This window comes from Hyperoodon ampullatus (genome assembly GCF_949752795.1).
Source record: "Hyperoodon ampullatus genome assembly, chromosome: 17".
NCBI lineage: Eukaryota > Metazoa > Chordata > Mammalia > Artiodactyla > Ziphiidae > Hyperoodon > Hyperoodon ampullatus.
In genome coordinates, this window is record NC_136930.1 from 75,498,244 (window position 1) to 75,520,093 (window position 21,850).

Consider the following 21,850-nt stretch of genomic DNA (forward strand, 5'->3'; position numbering starts at 1 on the left):
GAGGACTGAATAGATGGAGTGGGTGATGTGTTCAGAGCAGTAAGTGCACAAACAGCTGATTCTCTATTCAGCCGACTTGTATTTGGGGGAAGAGCAAGAAGCAAGGCAGGCTTGTCCTTTCGCTGACCTGATTCGACAATGTAGGAGGAGCACAGAAGTTGCTTTACTGAGAAACGGCCGTGGGCCAGCCCCTGTGAGCTGTTCCATCTTACGTTTCTTGATCAGGTTCCTGGCTGGCCCATGCTGTTCATTTTATAGCAACTTTTTTTTTTCTTCTGTACGCGGGCCTCTCACTGTTGTGGCCTCTTCCGCTGCGGAGCACAGGCTCCGGATGTGCAGGTTCAGTGGCCATGGCTCATGGGCCCAGCTGCTCCGTGGCATGTGGGATCTTCCCGGACTGGGACACAAACCCACGTCCCCTGCATCGGCAGGCGGACTCTCAACCACTGTGCCACCAGGGAAGCCCTATAACGACTTTAAATGTCATCTTCCCCACTAAGGGAATCTGAATTGAGATCGTGACTCATGGCTTACCTTTATTTTCCCAGGTTTATTTCCTAAATTTATAAGCGGCGTGTTAGATGTGTTAATCCAGTTACTGCATATCCCCAGAGACAGAAGAGGCATGAGAACTCCCCTGTGGCCCATGCTTAAGGCTGGGCCAGTGGACGCACCTTCTCACTGCTTCCTTCAGTTTTCCCCCCAAGCCTTTGACGGGCTTCCTCCCAGAAGTCCAGAGACAGAGATTTAAGGAGGTGAAAGAATGAAGCACCTTTAAACGCTGTGGACGAGTCCACCGGTGTGTCTCTGTCGACGTGTGGCTGACAGGTCACACTTCGACCCACCATGGAGGCTCGCTGAGCTCCAGACCCCGCCGTGACCCTGACTCCCTGTCACCCGTCTCTGAGAACAGACCACCTGGAGGAGCCCCTGTTCACCCCACCCCCGGCACCCGGCTCCGGGTACTTCAGGGCCTTCTTGGGTCCTGCCGGACCAACCCCCGGGCAGCCCCAGCCCCAGGCCAGCCCCAAGGACTCTGCCTTCCCATGGGGATGTCAGCTAGTGCCCGGTGGGTCCCCTCAGTGTGTGCAGAGCGCCACCCCTAAATGTATTTCCTGTTGACTCCAGGGTCCCTGAGGGTGTCATTTCATTTACTTGCCTCTTTTTCCCTCTGCAGGAAGTCAGAAGCACCACAGTAGCTTTTCTCCTCCTGAGAATTCCCACTTTAAAAATCAAAATGGTGTCCAAGAAAGAAGTCTTTGAAGCTAATCTTAAAACAGAGTGCGACCTGTGGCACCTGATGGTGAAGGAGATGTGGGCTGGGAAGAAGCTGGCCGACGACCACAAGGTCTGGGGCCCGGGCTGCCTTTTTATTCTCACCCAAGGCTCATGTCTCTATAATAACGCTCAGCATAAAGCCAGGTGGGCCTGGGGCCTGGGCCTGGGCCTGGGCGCAGGATCCACCGAATTAGATGAGGTCTCATCAGAAGGCATTAGGGGTGCTGTGGTGCACGCGACCCGGTGCAAAGCCCTGGGGTCTTGGGGGATGCCCTCGGGGCAAACGCAAGGGCCGGCAGGGTGGTGTGGGCAGACTGTGGGAGTGGCCACTCTGCACTGCCCGCTGCCCCTGGTGACATCCCAGGGAGGGGAGTGTCGGGGGCTGGACTCGGGCAGGTCTGAGCTGGGTGGTCCGGGCAAGCGGCTCTTCTTTTTTCCCCTTCACAGGATTAGGGTTTTGGTTGGGGGGAGCTGTTAGATTCCTTCCACAGGGTTACATTTATATCCTAGGGACTTGTGTACCTTCATTTACTTTGGGCCAAACTGATGGCTTTGATCACACCAAATTAAGACTTCCTAGTCATGAAGGGTACCATGGACAGCGGGTAAGACATGAGGACACACGGTGCGGGGGAGATATCTGTCTTGTCTAAACGGCAAGATGAGACAGGAAAACCCACAACAAAGTGGGCAAAGAGTACGAATAGGGAACTCCCATGAGGGAGCAGTTGAAGGTTCCAGAGAGGTGTGCCCACGGATTCTCAGGGAGATGCAGGTGAGGGCGGCGCCCAGTGGAAAGCGTCAGGAAGAACGTGTGTTCAGAGGTGGGAGAGCTGCCGCTTGGGATGGACGTTCTGTCACTGGAGAAGCCCAAGGTCATGGAAACAGACGGAGCGTTTCTGTTTGGAGCAGGAAGCGGGGACTGGGTCCTAAGATTCCAATACTCTACGACTTCGGGGCTCACTGTTTGGTTTTTTACCCACTGGTTTATTTAGCACACGCTGGCTCATCAAAGCCCGTGGGCTGGCAGACGTCTAAGGAAAGTCGTAGGGGCTCACGTCGCACCCTCTCCTTTACAGTGTCTGCGGCTGCCTTTGCCCTTGATGGCAGAGCTGAGTCATCGTGGCAGAGATTGCATGGCCCACAGACGCTAAAATGTTCAGCACCTGGCCCTTTACAGCAGTTTGCTGACCCCTGGTATAAACAGCCAGTGTGTGTCCCAACTAAGAGGACATGATCACATGACATCAAATCCAAATCTAAAGTCTTCACGTGGCTTTGAAAAACACACATCTTTGAAAGTGCTGTTTTATGTGACGTGACAAAGTCTTAGAGTGAAATGATTTCAGTGAAGCTGTGCTGAGATGACTGTCCCTCCTACAGGACCCCCAGTACGTCCAGCAGGCACTGACCCACGTCCTGCTGATGGACGCCGTCGTCGGTGCACTGCAGTCGCCCAGCGCCATCTACGCGGCCTCCAAGTTATCTTACTTTGAAAAGATGAAGAACGAAAGTAAGATCAGCATGTGTTCAATGCAGCCGTGGTGTCTTGAGTTACGTCTTAAGTGATTTTTATCTGGTTGACTTTTGCCTTATCAGTTAGAACCAACCCCAAAAGTCTCAAACTGTTTTCTTCTGTACTTTTCATTTTTCAATATCACACGTTGTTCTGCATCTTTCCTTTCTCACCTAATAATACCTTGGTGCTCTCTGCTCCTAAGGACACATCGAGGCACCTCATCGTTTCAGTGTCTGGGTTATTAGAGTCCACTTGACACCAGACGACACTGGTCCTGAATCTTAGTTGCCAGCAACAGAATTGCTGCTGGCTGGTTCAAGCAGAGCAGAAATTTGTGGAAGGCTGTTGAGTGACTCACGGAATCGCCACCGTGGTTGCTGGAGTTCTGCGGTCGGACACATGCCCACTGCAGGGCTGCAGGGACCTCTGTGCCCGGTTGCCCTTGGACGCTGGACCTCGCTGCACGAGCGCGTGGAGGCCCCCGACGGCCATCTCTCTTTTTCCTCTTGATTTGGTCAGTTTCCCCCCATAGCAATTCTCTGATCTCCGCCTGTAGCTTGAACTCTGGCTCCCACATTCTGGAAGCCATACAGAGGTTGCTGGTCAGCTCAACTTTTTATTTTGAGAAGATTTTTCAAGTCTAGGAAATAGCAAACAGGTAAGAATAGCTTTATGCATCATTTTAGCTACTTCTATTTTGTTTCAACTTTTAAATGATCTAGAACCAACTGTCCTGTGCTTTGCATAAAGAAGCAGAGAATAGAAGATTACTTATTGCTATTGACATTACTATGTGCCGGAAGTCACGTGTGCTATAGATTCAACCCACAATGTGAAATTAACTCATGAAACACAGATGAACAAGTTGTATGATGTTTTTTTTTTTTTTTTTTTTTTTTTTTTTTTTTTTTGTGGTATGCGGGCCTCTCACTGTTGTGGCCTCTCCCGTTGCGGAGCACAGGCTCCGGATGCGCAGGCTCAGCAGCCATGGCTCACGGGCCCAGCCGCTCCGCGGCATATGGGATCCTCCCAGACCGGGGCACGAACCCATATCCCCTGCATCGGCAGGCGGACTCTCAACCACTGCGCCACCAGGGAGGCCCTGTATGATGTTTTTAAGATGACATCTAGTTCTATCTGTATGCACTTTTTAAAAAGTAACAGTTTTATTGAGATATAGTCCCCATACCATTCCTTTTTACAGTGCACACCTTACTGGTGTGAGTGTATTCAGAGCTGTACAGTCATCAGCATAGTGGGTTTTAGAACATTTTCATCACCCCAGTAATAAGCCCCATACATTTAGCAGCCACCCCTCACCTGCGAAGCAACCACTAACCTCCTTTCTGTCTCTGTGGATTTGCCACATTTTGGCCTAGTCTGTGCACTTCCTGTAAGTGAACTCATATGGTATATGTCCTGTGTGTCTAGCTTCCTTCATGTAGCATCACGCTCCAGGGCTCACCCGAGTGGCAGGTGTCACCACTTCATTCCTCTTGTGGCTGCATGTATTCCACTCTGTGGATACAGCACAGTTTATCCAATCCTCCACTGACCATTTGAGTTTTTCTACTTCCTAGCTGTCGTGAACAGTGCTGCTGTGAACATTCACATAAAATTTTTTGTCTGGACATGTGTTTTATTCCTCTTGGGTATATACAGCCAGGAAGATACTGTTGTTTAAACTGTCATCCCAGAATTAGGGAAAACAAGCCTCAGTTATGTGTTGATTCCCCTTGGTGCATTTTCCTCCGTGCTGTGTCTGTCACTAACTGTGTGATCCCTGGAGCTTCCTGGTCCGAGGACCCCCCTCTCTGGGAGCAGACAGGATGCTCCAGTTGCTGGAGTGACTTGGAGGCGCTCTTGTCAACAGTCCTGGAACCAGACATCGATTGCTGGTTTTTTTTCCGCCCCTTAATTAGGAACAAAATCAAGTACACACTACGCTTCAGCTGTTTAGACCACCCCAAGCTCATGCCTGATCTTTGTCAAGAGTTTACAGAAAAGCCTTCTCACTCCTCTGGAAATAACATACCCAGTTACCATGGCAGCACCCAACAGATGACACTCTTAATTCCATACGGCAAAGGGGGGATGGTCCAAGCTCAGTGTCCCTGATCCCTTGTTCCCAATCAAGAACTGTTTTCCCTTGTGTAAAGCGTAATGAGGCAACCATACGTGATCCTGGGCTTAAGTTAATGGCTTATGGTCCATTCGTGATGGAAGGTCTAAAAATGAAACTTTCTGAAATCTGCACCCCATCCCTGGGGTGGGGCATTTGGCAATGACTGGAGATATCTGTGGGGTGTGTGTGTGGCAGTGGGGAGGTTGCTACTGGCATTGACTGGGTGAGGCCAGGGATGCTGCTAAATGTCCTACAGGACACAGGACGCACCCACGGCAGCCACATGATGTGACAAGGGTGAGAAGCCACTCGTGGGTTAGATTTATGGAGAAACATATAAAGTCTTCTCTTGGCTAGACCATACGTAATGGTTGAGTGTGGACAGAGGTCAGATCTTTTAGCTCGAGAGCTGTGTTTAAACAAAAAGCAATGTGAGACATTGGCAAATGCTCGCCCTCTGGCCGGATACGCTTGGCTTTACTTTAATGTCCAGTTTAAAGAGAGCGTCGTCTTCACAAATTATGAAGTTTTACCCCAGAGCTAATAGCGTAAGGAAAGCAGAATGTGCAAGGCTGTTGGATAACCTGGGTCTCCTCTAGTCTGGGGAACTAATCCCCGCTGTGTCTGCATTTCAGTGCCCATGGCAGTTCCGAAGACGACCTCAGAGACCCTGAAGCACAAGATCAACCCTTCCGCAGGAGAGACCTTCCCACGCGCCATCGATGTCCTGCTGTACACCCCAGGTGAAGACCATTCCCTGCTTTGTCACTGCTGTTTGTGTTTTTTTTAAATTTTATTGACGTATAGTTGATTTACAGTGTCGTATTAATTTCTGCTGTACAGCAAAGTGATTCAGTTATACACATATATACATTCTTTTTCATATTCTTTTCCGTTATGGTTTATCACGGGACATTGAATATAGCTCGCTGTGCTGTACAGTAGGACCTTGTTGCTTATGTCGCTGCTGTGTCTGGAACAGTCTGAGAGCTTAAGACTTGTGGTCAGGGTCAGCGCCGACGTGGAAGGGCAGCGGCAGGAGGAGGGTGGACGGGGACCAGGTGGTTTTCTACTGTTGGAGGGTGGAACCCTGAGCAATGAGGTGCGGCCTCTCTGTGGACTCAGAGGCTGGAGTGGGGCCGTGAGGGGCCGAGTCCCCGTCCGGCCTCGCCATCCTCACATCCGGTGGATAAAGGCCCTGCGCTTCTGTCTTTGGCCTTATCAAGCCCGTTGTCACCGGGATGGGATGGCTGCACCTCCTGTGCTGATGTGCACATCTGACAACACAGCTCTTCCTGCTTGGAGTGGTCGGACGGCCCCACAGACTTTCACGGCCCCTACGAGCTGCGTCAGAGTGATGACGGCAAGAAGACAGGGTCGCTGCCCAGGCCTGGGGGTGAACAGAGACCGCCCTGTGTCACAGGCGCACAACTGTCTGAATGCTTTTACTTAGTTCTGACTTGCAGAGAGTTGCAGCCGAGTGTTGTTCCAAGGTTACAGTGTTGGGAACAAAGGAGCTCAGTTCCGGGCAGAGCCTTCGAGTCCGGCCGCCCCGTGTCCGGCCCGTCCGCATCAGGAGTTGGCGGCGGCGGCGGCGGCCTCCGTGCACCTCCATCCTTCACCCTCCGAGGTTCGTGACCTCGCGGGGCAGTCCAGCGGTCCACAGCCAGGAGCTTACGTTCCACACGGTGTCCGATGGGCAAACCGAGTTTCTGTGGCAAAGCAGCCTCCCGGCCGGAGAGTTTATCTCCTCCCTGGACGTCCAGAAGACCCAGCAAAGCAACAGATCTCAGATGAAAGAGAGTAGAGAGCGGCCGAGCCCGTCCCTCTGGAGATTTATCCAGTCGAGGCTGTCTGCTGATGTCACTCGGCTGTGACGGCACAGACCAAGACGCCTTTCATCACGGCATCTGAATAGACGAGCTCTCCTTAGATCTACGCTAGTTTCCCTTAAATTAAGCCTGACTAGACTCTGGGTTTCCTGTCATCATGGGCTAGTTCCCGTCCCTCTGAGAACATCTAGAAGGGCCGGACAAAGTATAAAAAAACAAAGGAGAACAGGGGGGCCCCTTTTCCCATGCAATGGCTGCCGGTACTGGAAACAGTGGCCGAGAGAGCTTTGGCCAGCCATGTGGGGTCAGGGGGACGAGCCTGGGGTCAGGACGCACCCGTCAAGAAGCGGGCAACCCCTCCAAGAATTCCGAGAGTCAAGGGAGCCAGGCCCCAGGCACCAAGCTTCAGAGCATCCCAGTCTCTGGGGGACTGAAGACTGTGTCTCAGTGGGCAGGATCTCCCCCAAGGGGGCCAGGAGACCAATGGCATGAACACCCCAGAAGGCCTGGCAGATTCACACTTCTTGCACTTACGACGGAGGGGGTGCTGCAGAGCAGGGGACGGGAAAGACGGTCTCCATCATGGAAGGCGTCGGGGTGTCGTGCATCCGTGTGCAGCAGATGAAGGCCGACCACACCTCAGATCACACGCGGCCATCACTTCACAGTCTAAACGTGAAAGGCAAAAACGTAAACAAATGAAACTTGGAGACGATAACATAGAAGAAGATATTCATGACCTTACGGTAAGGAAGAAATTCACAAATAGCATATAAAGGATACCAGCCATAAAGGAACAGACAGGTGAGTTAAGGATTTTTAAAAGAAACTTCCAAACGAGTGAAAGTGGTGGTTGCAGACGGGGAAAGGGATATTCACAAGACGAGAGGACCAACAAGGGGCTCAAGTTGGGGATATTTAAAGAACGGCTACAAGTCAAGGAGAATGAGACAGCCCGATTCAGAAATGGGCAGGAGACGTAAAGGCTTCACCATGGAGGACATCCAGACGGCCAGCTAAAGCAAGCAGCCTCATCGGCGTCAGGGAAACGCAAATAAACCACAACTGAAAAACTAAAGTCTTCACGCCGTTAGGATGGCCAAGACGGAAAGCGCTGACCAGGCCTCGTGCTGGCGGTGACGAGAGGCAGCGGGAGCCCGGCTGCCCTCGGGGACGTGTCCACAGGCTCCCTCCTTCCTCTGGCCCTGCGCCCACTTCCCTCCGCCTGCAGCGCTGCCCCCGAGTGAATCCTCAGGCCTCCTCCAGATCCTGGCTCAGGGAAGCCATCCCCCCCACCCCGTGCTCCGTCTGTCTGCATGTTTCTCTAGCTGGAGCCAGCTTGTCCCCGAGACTCGAAGCTCTGAGGGGCACGGAAGCTTGGGCCGTGCTCACCTTTGGGTCCTGGGTACCCAGGGTGGCACCTGGGGCTGAGCAGGGGCCGGGCAGGACCTGAGTCGTGTATGAACCACATGCTGATGCAGCAGAGGGTTTCACCGTTTCGGGTTGCTTTCCTCTTTAGGGCATCTTGACCCGGCAGAAAAAGTCGAGGATGCTCACCCCAAATTATGGTGCGCTCTGAACGAAGGCAAGGTGGTCGTATTTGATGCTTCCTCGTGGACAGTTCACCAGCACTGCTTTAAAGTGGGCACTTCTAAACTGGTGAGTAAACAAGTGAGCACAGTACTCAGCCAGCTTCCGGGTTAACTTGTGATTTTGGAAACTGAACACGTCTACCTGTATAGGCAGCGGGATACACGAATCCCACGGTGTCGCTGAATCCTGCAAGTCTTTGATTTTTATCTTGAGTTTTAAAATGTAAGCTTGTTCCATCCTTCACTTAAATGTTCTTCTTTAAGTGAGCAGATAATGGCTTTAACCACCCCCGCTCTGAAATCTGAAACAGGATTTCAGTCATGGAAAGAGCAGTGTGGTAGTCTCACATTTACATTGTCAGTCACCAAAAGCAGACACTAGAATCATTTTAACACATTTGGGTTTGAAAACTAAGAACCATTTAAGTCAAATCTGCATGATATTATAGTTATCTTGTGGTTGAGAAACCTCAATTCTTTGAGCATTTAGACTGATAGCCTGGTCAACTTTATTTAATTAAAAGAAAGTTAAGGGACTTCCCTGGTGGCACAGTGGTTAAGAATCCGCCTGCCAGTGCAGGGGACACGGGTTCGAGCCCTGGTCCGGGAAGATATTGCCGTGGAGCAACTAAGCCCGTGCGCCACAACTACTGAGCCTGTGCTCTAGAGCCCGCGAGCCACAACTACTGAGCCCGCGTGCTACAACTACTGAGCCTGCGCTCTGGAGCCCGTGCTCCTCAACAAGAGAAGCCACCGCAATGAGAAGCACGTGCACCACAACAAAGACCCAACACAGCCAAAAGTAAATAAATTTAAAAAAAAAAAAGCTAAATTCATGCAAACACAGCCTCCCCCCACCCCCACAAACCCGAGGTCAAGTTTTAGGTCTGTAGCCCTCAGTGCCACCAGGATCAGCCCCCTGCTTTTTGGAGACTTCTCGAGGCCTTGCACGGCCCTTTGAAAATCCTTTCTTATTTCTGTACTACGTGATGTCAGCCATGTGCCCCCCAGGGCCTCCACGCCTGGAATGGGTCGTGTGAATTCGTGTTTCCAGATGAGGGGTGATCAGTGGTTTCTTTCCGGTGGGGCTGCCTTTTAACTCGGCACTCCAGGTATCTTTGGCGATACCACCCTACTGTCCAAAATGCTGTCACACCTACTCCTTGGTGGGCTTCATCCTGTTCAAGACCCTCTGAGGGCACAAAGGAAGCCACTGTCCCAAGGGGTTCTTGCTGGGAAAATCCTCAGGCCAACTCCTTTAACACAAGACTTCTTTTTTCACGTTTAATGTAAAAGGCACGGTGTAGCAAAGTTTACGTACCTAAGTGTTCCTCATTACTTCGTATCATCAACTTTGATGGCCACGTTCCACCATCTAAAGATAATGTGACAATCTATGCTTTCAGAACTGGGGTGAAACAGAAATATTGTGAATATATGTTGCCAAGGGGGTGCGGGATCATTCGAAAGAAGTTGCTAAACCATTTTCCCCCGCATTCAAATAATGAGCCTCAGATGATAAAGGAATGGAATCCAAGACACATTAAAGTAAAATATGTACAAAAGTCTAATAACGCTTTAGATGAAATGAAAAACAAGAAATTAAGGACTTCACTCTTATTCTAAAATTTAATTTTTTTCCTGTTGATTCTTAGTTACAAGCAGCATTTCAAAGACTGTTTAAATAATAGAATAACTTAAAATCCTTGTGAAGATAAAATCACATGGCTGCATTTTGTATCAATCTCTTCTGCTCCCCAGTTAGGCCAGGTAACATTTAATTAAAGCAGAAAGTTATCCAGTTATGTGAAAATATCTTCCCACTGGTTTCACAGGGTTATTTTGTACTGTTTCAACAAGACAGCAACTGGGGCAATTATCTCTAGAAAATGCTGCCTCATCTGAAATTTGAAGTTCCAAGTGGTTTATCTAAAGATATCTTTGGGCCACTAAAGAAAGACATTTTACTAAAATGTTACAACAATTCTCAGGTAGGTGCCTCAAAAGAAAGGGCTTTTTAAAATGATTAATTCTGAAATTAGCAAGGTAGCATCTTTTTCTAACTTATGAGAATGTTTGTTGGTAAAATTAAAGCTATCAATTTTTTTTTTTTTTTTTTTTTTTTTTTTGCGGTACGCAGGCCTCTCACCACCGCAGAGCACAGGCTCCAGACGCACAGGCCCAGCGGCCATGGCTCATGGGCCCAGCTGCTCTGCAGCATGTGGGATCCTCCCAGACCGGGGCACGAACCCGCGTCCCCTGCATCGGCAGGCGGACTCCGAACCACTGAGCCACCAGGGAAGCCCAAAGCTATCAATTTTTATGAGCTCTTTCTTCTGACAAAGAGAAGTACCAGTAAGCACCATCAGTCCTGATTATACAGGATTAGATCTAGCCTCAGCCCCTCCACAGTGATGTAACTGTTGCTCTTTGGAATCTGCTTGGATCTGACAATCTGAGACCCTTGTTCGGTTACCAGTAAAATGTTGCCCATATCGTGGAGAGATTCGGACACCGCTCAGGAAACGTTTAGGGAACGCTTTTTTAGGGATGCAATCGGGTTGGTTGAGATGTACAGCAGACACATTTGCGTTTCACATGTTTATGTGGCTTTTATAACTCTTCAGTGTTTTAGTCCTTAATTTCTAATTTCAGAAAGTCTAGAGATAATCACTGGCATTTTGTCTGTTGCTAATATACAGTCTGTCCTCATTATTTGCAGATTCCATATTTGCAAACTTCCCTACCCGCTAAAATTTATTTGTAGCTCCAGAGCAAATACGGCGCTTTCACGGTTCTCCACAGACACGCACGTCTACAGAGCAGGGAGAAATGGGAGCTGTGTGCATGTTCCCAGCCGAGGTCAAGCAAGGCGACTCTGCCTTCTCAGTTCAGGTCAAACTGTAGACAGGTGTCCTTTTCACGGCCTATTTAGTGCCATGTTCTTCGCATTTTTGTGCTCTTTATCGTGATTTTGCTGTTTAACATGGTGCCCTAGTATAGAGCTGAGGTGCCAGAGGCTGGAATGTGCTTTACAGAGAAAATGTGGACCCATGCAGTTCAAACCTGTGTCACTCAAGGGTCAGAGGCATCCTTAAACAGGAACACACAGCAAGATGATGTGTTGATCGAGTGACAAGAGCGTGCCCAGAGGCCGGCAGGACCCTAAGCCTGTCGGTCCCTGAGCGGCAGCTCAGCGCTGGCTGGGAGCGTACAGGTCAAAACGACTGCCGGGAACACGGGGAACTGACTGCTCTGCTGTCTCCTCGGCCCCCTCAGAACTGCATGGTGATGGCGGAGCAAAGCCAGGTGTGGGTCGGCTCTGAGGACTCGGTCATCTACATCATCAACGTCCACAGCATGTCCTGCAACAAGCAGCTCACGGACCACCGCTCCAGCGTCACGGGTCTGGTCGTGCAGGACAGAGCGCAGGCACCCAGGTCCGGCCAGGCTCCCCTGGGAGGAGGGGCCATCTGGCTCTTGCGTGGGTCAGGGGTCCCAGAGGGAAGGGTTCCCGTGGCTGTGGGCCATGGCCTGCAGGGCCCGGGCTGGGCAGGGGGAGCAAAGCGGGTCTGGAAGGTGAGTCGGGACATTCGTGGTCATCCTGGGTGCAGAGAAGTGGCCTCTGCTGGAGACCGAGTCCAGCATGCGTGTGGTGCTTGTAGCAGCTGGCACCCAGCCTTCCTTGCCTGTTCTTTGGCTCTGGTGTTTGCCTGCCATCCTGGGCCTGTAGACGCATCACCCTAACCCCATGTCTTCTCATGGAATCCCGTTTGCCCGTGTCCAAATGCCCCCTTCTTATGAGGACACCGGTCAATGCTGGATGGGGGCCACACTATTAGCGGCATTTAACTACTTCTGGAAAGGCCCTACTGCCAAATGAGGTGGCATTTTGAGGTGTCGGGGGGCTAGGATGTCAACATATCTTTTTTGGGGGACACAGTTCAACCTGTAAGATGTACTTACCTCATCCTTCACCGGCTTCACCACGTTAAGAGTGCCAGCCCCGCGTCTGTCCTGCTCTCTGCCGTGTCCCGTGCTTGGGTGCCCAGGGGAGACGTGAGAACCAGGCGGGGTCCCCGTTTCCCTCTGTGAGGAAGCGGGGCTCAGTGGGTGTGTGAGGTATGCTGAGGTCACCCACCCTGAACGGGCAGCCCCAGCCCTGGGCGCAGGTGGCCACAGCTCCTAAGCTTTTCTGCCGCTTCCCTCTGTGCCACCCCCATCCCCTTGTGCCCCGAGTTTCAGGGGTGCCGCCTGTCCTCAGTCGGGTGGGCCTAGGTCCTCACGTGAAGATGACACGCCATCAGGTGGGGGAAGGGCCGTGCGCGGCACTAGCTGAGCCCGCCTCCCCGCGGCTGCCAGTCACTGACGCCGTGTTGATCCGTGGACTTGAGCTTGGAGGGGGCGTATGCCATTCCGGGCCCCCGGCGGGAGGGGTGGATTTTAGCTAACAGTCCTTTACGGTTCTGCTCACAATTTCTGGCGGAGCCAGTAGCCATGTTGGAGGTGCCGGGGTGGGCGGGGGGCGCTCAGAAACCCGCCACCCTGACGGCACTGGCGTCTCTCACTGGCCGTGTTGTGTATGCTTTACCTGGTGGGAACTTGAAAAGGCACACGGTGTTCTCAGGGCCACAGTTAAGCGCCTGCACGTGTGTTCACCCCACAGCACTGTGTACTCGTGCAGCGCGGACGGGACAGTCCTGGCCTGGAACGCGAGCTCCCTGCGGGTGACCAGTAGGTTCCAGCTGCCGGGCGATGGGCTCTCGGCCATCAGACTGCACGGCGGCCGCCTCTGGTGCTGTAAGTGCTTGGTCCCTGCCCGTGGCTCCCGGCTAACGGCAGAGGAGCAAGGCCCCTTTCCTCTGCCACATGCGTTTCCAACTCTGACTGTGAAACCCTGGTTCCTTCTGGATGCACGCGGCTCCCCACGCCCCTCCTGAGTTGGCTGCGTCCCCGGCCGCCCTACGCCCTGCGCGGCCTCCCCTCCTCCTCGTCTCTGCTCGCGCCGTGCCCCGGGGGGCCGTTGCCACTCCTCCCGGCGGCCCTCTGTGGCCCGGCCGTTTGCGTGCGGGTGACGTCTCCCCAGCCGTGCTGTGTGCTCCCCTCTGCCCCTCCCAGCACAGACCTCGGCCGGGGACGCCTATGGGTCTGAGGGGGCCACTTCGGGGTGTGACGGGGAGGTACAGACGTTGTGCCTGGTGGCGTGGGTTCTGCATTTTCTGAGCATCACCGCACAGAGGTTGCCTGCACTTTGAAGTCTTCCCTGGTGTATGCCAGGTAACGTGGGTGATGGTCGTGAACACTTTTTTTAAATTGAAGCATGTTTTGTTTTTTTTTTTTTTTTTGCGGTACGCGGGCCTCTCACTGCTGTGGCCTCTCCCGTTGCGGAGCACAGGCTCCGGACGCGCAGCCTCAGCGGCCATGGCTCACGGGCCTAGCCGCTCCGCGGCACGTGGGATCCTCCCGGACCGGGGCACGAACCCGTGTTCCCTGCATCGGCAGGCGGACCCTCAACCACTGTGCCACCAGGGAAGCCCTTGAAGCATGTTTTACGTATGATGAGATGCACAAAATGTATGTACAGTTTGTTGTGTTTTTAATTTTTATTGGAGTATAGTTGATTTACAGTGTTGTGTTAATTTCAGGTTACAGCAAAGTGAATCAGTTATATATATATATATCCACTTTTTTTTTAGATTCTTTTCCCATACAGGCCATTACAGAGTATTGAGTAGAGTTCCCTGTGCTATACAGTAGGTTCTTATTAGTTCTATTTTATATATAGTAGTGTGTATATGTCAATCCCATCTCCCAACTTATCCCCACCCCCATCCCCTGGTAACCATAAGTTTATTTTCTGCATCTGTGACTCTACTTCTGTTTTGTAAATAAGTCCATTTGTACCTTTTTTTTTAGATTCCACATGTAAGTGATATCACATGCTATTTGTCTTTCTCTTTCTGACTTACTCAGTATGACAATCTCTAGGTCCATCCATATTGCTGCAAATGGCATTATTTTGTTCTTTTTTATGGCTGAGTAATACTCCACTGTATATATGTACCACATCTTCTTTATCCATTCCTCTGTTGATGGACATTTAGGTTGCTTCCATGTCCTGGCTATTGTAAATAGTGCTGCAGTGAACACTGGGTGCATGTATCTTGTTTCAAATTACGGTTTTCTCTGGGTATATGCCCAGGAGTGGTACTGCTGGGTCATATGGCAGTTCTATTTTTAGTTTTTTAGGGAACCTCCATACTGTTCTCCATAGTGGCTGTATCAACTTACATTCCCACCAACAGTATAGGAGGGTTCCCTTTTCTCCACACCCTCTCCAGCATTTATTGTTTGTAGATTTTTAAAAATTAATTAATATACTTATTTATTTTTGGCTGCATTGGGTCTGCATTGACACACATGGGCTTTTCTCTAGTTGCGGTGAGCGGGGGCTACTCTTTGTTGCGGTGCACGGGCTGCTTCTCATTGCGGTGGCTTCTTGTTGCGGAGCACGGGCTCTAGGTGCGCAGGCTTCAGTAGTTGCGGCATGAGGGCTCAGTAGTTGTGGCTCACAGGCTCTAGAGCACAGGCTCAGTAGTTGTGGTGCATGGGCTTAGTTGCTCCGTGGCATGTGGGATCTTCCCGGGCCAGGGCTCGAACCCGTGTCCCCTGCATTGGCAGGCAGATTCTTAACCACTGCACCACCAGGGAAGCCCTGTAGATTTTTTGATGATGGCCATTCTTAGTGGTGTGAGGTGATACTTCATTGTAGTTTTTTTTTTTTTTTTTTTTTTTTTTTTTGCAGTACGCGGGCCTCTCACTGTTGTGGCCTCTCCCGTTGCGGAGCACAGGCTCCGGATGCGCAGGCTCAGTGGCCATGGCTCACGGGCCCAGCCGCTCCGCAGCATGTGGGATCCTCCCAGACCAGGGCACGAACCCGTGTCCCCTGCATCGGCAGGCGGACTCTCAACCACTGCGCCACCAGGGAAGCCCTGTAGATTTTTTGATGATGGCCATTCTTAGTGGTGTGAGGTGATACTTCATTGTAGTTTTGATTTGCATTTCTCTAATAATGAGTGATGCTGAGTGTCTTTCATGTGTTTTTTGGCCATCTGTATGTCTTCTCAGGAGGAATGTCTATTTAGATCTTCTGCCCATTTTTTGATTGGGTTATTTGATATTGAGCTGCATGAGTTGTTTGTACATTTTGGAAATTAATCCCTTGTCGGTCGCTTCGTTTGCAAATAGTATCTCCCATTCCGAGGGTTGTCTTTTTTGTTTATGGTTTCCTTTGCTGTGCTAAAGCTTTTAAGTTTCATTAGATCCCATTTGTTTATTTTTGTTTTTATTTTCATTACTCTAGGAGGTGGGTCAAAAAAGATCTTGCTGCAGTTTATGTCAAAGAGTGTTCTGCCTATGTCTTCCTCTGAAAGTTTTATAAAAAGTGTCTGGCCTTACATTTAGGTCCTTAATCCATTTTGAGTTCATTTTTGTGTATGGTGTTAGAAAATGTTCTAAGTTCATTGATTTACATGTAGCTTTCCAGTTTTCCCAGCACCACTTATTGAAGCGACTGGCTTTCCTCCATTGTATATTCTTGCCTCCCGTCATAGATTAGGTGACCATAGGTGCGTGGGTTTATCTCTGGCATCTCTATCCTGTTCCATTGATCTACATTTCTGTTTTTGTGCCAGTACCGTACTGTTCAATTTGTTGTGTCTTGACGAAAGTATACACCACATAACCACCCGACAATCAAGACAGAACATTTCCATCACCACTGCTGGTCCCTCTGTGCCCCTTTCCAGGTGGCCCCCACTCGAGGGAAACAACTTCTGAATTCTGTTATGGATTTGTTTTGCTTGTTCCTGAACTTTCTATAAATGGGCTCTACAGCATGTGTTCTTTTCATCTGGCTCAGTTCAGGCAACATGATGTTTTTAGGATTCATCCACAGTGTTTGAGTAGCAATAGCTCATTCTTTTTATTGCATGAATGCTACAGCTTGGTTATCGGCTCTCCTGTCATTCTTTTCCAAAGCTGCCACACCGTTTTATAACCCCACCAGCAGTATATGAGGCTTCCAGTTCCTCCCCATCCTCAGCAGAACTTGTTATTATCTTTTTTTTTAATCGTAATCATCCTGGTGGGCGTGAAGTGGCATCTCATTGCGGGTCAGGTTGCATTTCCCCGATGGCTCTTGATGTAGAGCATCTTTTCATGGACTACTTGCCATCTGTGTGTCTTCTTCAGAGAAATGTCTATTCATATCCTGTGCCAATCAGTCTACTCACTTTCAAGGTGATTAATCATATGGTTGAGTGTACCCTACTTATTTTTTTTTCCATTTTTCACATCTGTACTTTTTTCTTTTGTTCCTCCTTTCCTGCCTTATTTTAGACTGCTTTTAAATTCAAGTTAATCTTCTTTATTGTCTTTTTAGCTCTGTTTGGTTTTTTTTTGGGGGGGGGGGGGTGCCATGCCACGCAGCATGTGGGATCTTAGTTCCCCAGCCCCAGGGATCGAACCCACGCCCCCTGCAGTGGAAGTGTGGAGTTTTAACCACTGGACTGCCCGGGAAGTCCCTAGCTCTGTGTTTTTTGTTCCACTTCTTAGTGGTTGCTTTAAGGATTTCAATGTGCAACCTTACCTTCTCACAATCTACTTTAAATAACTGTTACACACCACTTCATGTATAATGGACACAGAGCACAGCAGTAAATTAATTCCATTCACCTCTTTCTCTCCCTTTCCTATTGTTGTTAAATGCAGTATTTTATTTCTATGATTGTGATAAACCTATTTTTAAAAATTTTGCCTAAGTGTTCAGTGGTCTTTCAAAGAAAATAAGAAAAAAATTAAAATTATTTTTGCCCATATATTTACCATTTCTGGTTGGGCTCCTTCTTAAAATCCAGGTTTCCATCTTGCATCATTGCCCCTTAGCCTTAAGAATTTCCTGTAGTATTTCTTATGATATGGGTCTGTTGTAAACAGATTCTAGGCTGGTAGTTTTTATTTTTTTCCCGGCACACTGGAGATACCATTCCAGTGTCTTGCAGCTTAGCTTGTTCCTGATGGGAGGTCGGCCATCATTCCCCCTGTTCTGCTGAATATAATGTGGTTTCTGCGGCTGCTTTTAAGATTCTGTCTCTGGTTTGCATGAGTTGGACTACAGTGTGCTTGGGTGTGAAGGGCTTTGTGTTTATCTTGCTTGCATTTACTCTCTTGAATTTGGGGAAAACATAACCATTACCTCTTCCATTATTTCTCTTGCCCATTCTCTCTCCGTGTCTTCTGGGATTCTAATTATATATTAGTAATATATATATTATAATTATATATAATTATATATTAGTTAGACCATCTGATAATGTCCCACAGGTCTCAGGCACTGCTATAATTTTTTCCTTCTTTTTCTTGTGTGCTTTAGTCTGGCTAAGACCTGAACCTTTCTTCTTCTGTGTCCTGTCTGCAGTTAAACCTATCCAGCAAATTTTCATTTTAGTTCTAGAACTTCCATTTATTTTATAAAGAACTTTGATTTTCTCTCCTAAATCCTATATTCTTCACTTATCCTCTCCATATCTTTCTCTAAGTTTTAAAACATATTTGTAATTGTTGGTCTAAAGTCCTTGTCTGCTGGATACTGGATCATCTGTGGGTCTGCTTCTGTCTACTGTGTTTCCTGTTGGTTTTTAGTCGCATCTTCAAGCTTCACATGTGTAGTAATTTTCACTGCATCCTGGATATTGTTAGTGACATGCTGAGGAGACTCTGGACTATATCCTTAAGTCTTGTTCTAGAAGGTCATTAAATTACTGACAGATCATCTTGATCCTGTGGAGAGGCTTGGTCTTAGGATTTTCTAGGGTGAGTATATTTCAGTTTTGACCTTAGTCCTGGTATGTGGTCTTTGTTCTTACAGCATGGCCCTTTTAGGGTTTCAAGGAATGCCCAAGGTATATACCAAGCCTTTCCTACAGGGATGAGCTAGAACTTTGAACTCTTATCTCTGTAGCCCTGGGGAGCTCTTTTCAGGTCTTGAATGTTCCAGTTCTGCTGTTTATACACAGTTTGGGAGTCAGCCAAGGATTTGAGGAGAATTTATACATGCATTTTGGGGATCCCTCATTTGGGAGATATCCCCCCTCTATTTCCAGCCACAACGGCAGCAGCAGCCCCAAACTATATCCTCAACCAAGATGGCCTGCTATGTACAGCTAGAATTTTTATCCCTCAGTGCCCCACAAAGAGCCGGGAAGTCCCGTCAGAGGAAACCTAGGTAACTGTGCAGCTCACTGAGTGTCTTTCTTTTCTTTCAAAGACCATATCCCTCAGCTTTGGTTGATCTCCAGCGACTGTCAGATGTGTGTCTGTCCATCCATGGATGCATTTTGGACCAAAAGTTGCCTGTTAAATATAGTGAGAGACATAACAGATTAGGATGAGGATGCATAGCCTTGTTTTCAGGATGCAATCCCTCTTATTTTTCAACTTAACGTATACAGTAAGTAGTTTTCCTAGTTAACAACAATGAGAAAAGGACAAGAGGAAAGCAGGGCTTCTCTGGGTAAAAGAGAGTGTTTGCTGTGAAGTGTTGTTCCAAGTCTTTATCTAAACAAGGGTAACAGCTAAAGCCTTGGTCACTCATCAGCTGTGGTCTGTGGGCACTGAGGTGTGGCCTGAGAGTGTGTGTGGTGGGGGACAGGCGACACCTCTGACTCCTCAGGCGAGGTGAGCCTGAGGGTCCCCGGCTTCCCTTTCTACTTCCGTCCCAGTATTTCAGACCCTGCATGCCTTCCCTGTGTCTGGATGGAAGCTGCCTTTACTGCAGCACTGCCCCTCCCCCAGGCCTGACGTTTCTGGGAGGGTGCGGACCCCGTCCCTGCTCCCTGTGGCCGGAGGTCTGCTCTGTGATGTTGCTGGCACACCTGTGGTTCAGGCTGCAGCCTCCGTGTGCATTCAGGTTCAAATCCAGGCGTTGTCACCGATGACTGGTCACTTTGGGCTGGTCCCCTGCACTCTTGGAGTCTCTGTTTCTTCATCTGAAAAGTGAGATGGAAATACCATCCCTCCCACAGGAGAGCACGCTGACGGCTGGGAGATGTGAGAGGCAGAAAGTGGGCCTTGGAGCGTCCGTGAGTGTGAGGGTTGGTGACAGTTACCCCAGAGGACCGCTTCCCCGGATCTCGTGGACAAAGCTCTCCCCAGGTCCTCCTCCCTTCCACCGCCCACGGCAGGGGCACCTTCCCTTTGGGTACCTGGCCCACCTCGAGGACAGTGATCGGTCTCACCCACATCTGTCGCCCCCATCCCTTGTAACGTGTGCAGCAGGGCCCCTCCGTGCTCGCACAAGCAGGGTCGCTGTGAACTCCGCCCTGTGCAGTGTTGGCGGGCGGCGAGCATGCTGGTCAGCATGCCCCCGGGGGCATTAGCGCCTCTTGGCAGGACTTCCTGCCACCCAGGTCTTGCTAACAGGCAGCGGCATCCTAGGGGCCTGTTAATTAGTCCAAGTGGATAATGTCATCTCAGGATAAAAGGAGGGATGCTGGGGTTTGTTTATTAGGTCTCAGGAAAGAGAGGTATGGGCGGCCTCTCGCCACCTGCGACTCAGAACCCAGCTGAGCTTCCGAGTCCTGAGGGCAGCCAGGGACAGAGGGGTCATTTCTCTGTGGACCTGGAGTCCACCCACCGTGACAGGAAGCCGGAGCCCACCTTGGGGACTTGTACCCCCTCCCTCTGGAGCCAGATGGCACTGCCTGAGGGCAGGGCTGTGTCCTCCTGTCCTGGTGGCCTCAGCACAGGGCGGGAGGTGGAGGATGCAGGCAATAAAAGCCAAGAGAGGACAGCCCTGCAGCTCTTCACCTTTCCTTGAACCTGACTCCGTCTCCCCTGTAGCCTTGATCTGACCTCCTCCCTGCGGTACTAATTTTGATGGCCTGTAGCTCTCATGATGTGGAAACTCTTGGTTTGCTGGAGTGAGTAATAGAAAGAGACAGAGAAGAGCTTAAACAGAGAGACGTGTCCCATGGCGGGGCACCATCACCTAGAGTTCTAATCCTCACCGCCGGGGGTAGCAGATGTCGTGGCCTCAAGTGATAGGAAATGCCAAACAACCGTGGCAGGAAGGGTTCCGAAAGCCTCAGGAGAGGGCGCTGGACTCCAGCCGCTTCCTTGTCGGTAAAAATGGGGCTAATGGTCTGAGTGTCCCTGCAAGAAAAGGCGAAGGTGCTACGGGGCAGCTACAGTTACAGATGCCGACACCACGGTCAGACGTGGTACAGGAGCTGTGGCCCCGCCGGTCACACTGCAGGTCACACTGCAGCTCTCACGGCGCTTTCATCCCTGTGCTCTGAGTTCGCTCTGCTTGCCCCTCATGCTGGCCCTTCCACCCTGCAGGTACCAGTCACAGTATCGTGGTCGTGACCACGGCTGGATCTCTTCATCAAGAACTGAAGATCGGCGAGAACTTTAAAGAGATAAGCACCTCCTTCCTGGGTTTCCAGCTCATGCCCGAGGTAAGCCCGTGCGGCAGGTTGGGCCGGCGCCCCCGTGCCACTGGGCTGCCACCGCCCGCGTCGTGATCCGTTCCACTTTAGCAGGAGCAGCTCTGGGCGGCCTGTGCCGGGTACGACGACATCTATGTTTGGAGCCTGCAGGACCTCGCCCAGCCCCCGCAGAGGATCCACCTGCAGGACTGCTCCAAGATCAACTGCATGATCAGGGTGAAGAAGCAGGTAAGGCGGCCCCGGGGCTGCTGATCAAGGCCTGGCCGGGAAGGACGTGGGTCTGGGGGTGCCCGAGAGAGCGCCGCACACCTCTGAGTGGGCTGCTTGTGTGGTGCCCGTTTCTCTTCAGCAGATCTGGGTGGGCGGCACAGGGCTGTCGCAGGGGAGATCCAAAGGGAAAATCTACGTGATCGATGCCGAGAGGAAGACGGTGGAGAAGGAGCTGGTGGCTCACGCGGACTCGGTGAAGACCCTGTGCTCCGCGGAGGACAGATACGTGCTGAGCGGGTCCGGCCGCGATGAGGGGAAGATCGCCATCTGGAAGGTCGAGTAACCGAGGGCGCGTGTGCCCTGTGAGCGAGGGATGCGCCTTCTGCCGGCTCCTGGCGCCTCCCCAGAGAAGGCGGGTCTGAGCCTGGGGCGGGGGGCACTGCGCGGGCTCCTCTGCGGGGGCCTGTTTGGCTCTCTGGCCTCAGTTACGAGACCGATAGTGTCGCACTTTCTCTCCTGGACTTAGCTGATTAAACTGGACCGTTTCAGGCTGGGGTGCCTGTCAGGCAGCCTCTGCTGAGAAGTCACCCTGTGCTGTCTAGACGGCTCCAGAATCCACGACCTGGGCCAGGACCAGGCCATCCGGGAGTGGTTTAGCCGGAGCACCCGTGACCTGCAGACCTCGGGTCTTGCTTTTCCTCCACTTCACTCACTCACCAAATAGCAAGCACCAGATTTACAGGAGCCCGACAGCCAGACACTGACCTCTTGTTCCCAGCAAA

At 50.8% G+C, this 21,850-nt stretch overlaps 1 protein-coding gene across 2 annotated transcripts in view; it reads left to right on the plus strand.

Annotated features, from left to right (window-relative positions):
* The window catches only part of DENND3 (DENN domain containing 3), a gene marked incomplete at both ends in the record, with an annotated part of 56,216 nt that extends 34,805 nt beyond the window's left edge, over positions 1-21,411 (plus strand). Inside the window, 9 exons of one of the 2 annotated variants that reach the window (XM_079722523.1) lie at positions 1,178-1,348; positions 2,662-2,791; positions 5,558-5,665; positions 8,274-8,413; positions 11,626-11,786; positions 13,013-13,146; positions 20,749-20,867; positions 20,949-21,086; positions 21,208-21,411. In XM_079722523.1, coding sequence (XP_079578649.1) covers positions 1,178-1,348; positions 2,662-2,791; positions 5,558-5,665; positions 8,274-8,413; positions 11,626-11,786; positions 13,013-13,146; positions 20,749-20,867; positions 20,949-21,086; positions 21,208-21,411 — 1,305 coding nt within the window. The remainder of the gene's footprint in view (positions 1-1,177; positions 1,349-2,661; positions 2,792-5,557; positions 5,666-8,273; positions 8,414-11,625; positions 11,787-13,012; positions 13,147-20,748; positions 20,868-20,948; positions 21,087-21,207) is intronic. The other variant, XM_079722524.1, reaches the window with a different exon arrangement.
* Positions 21,412-21,850: the final 439 nt, after the last annotated feature.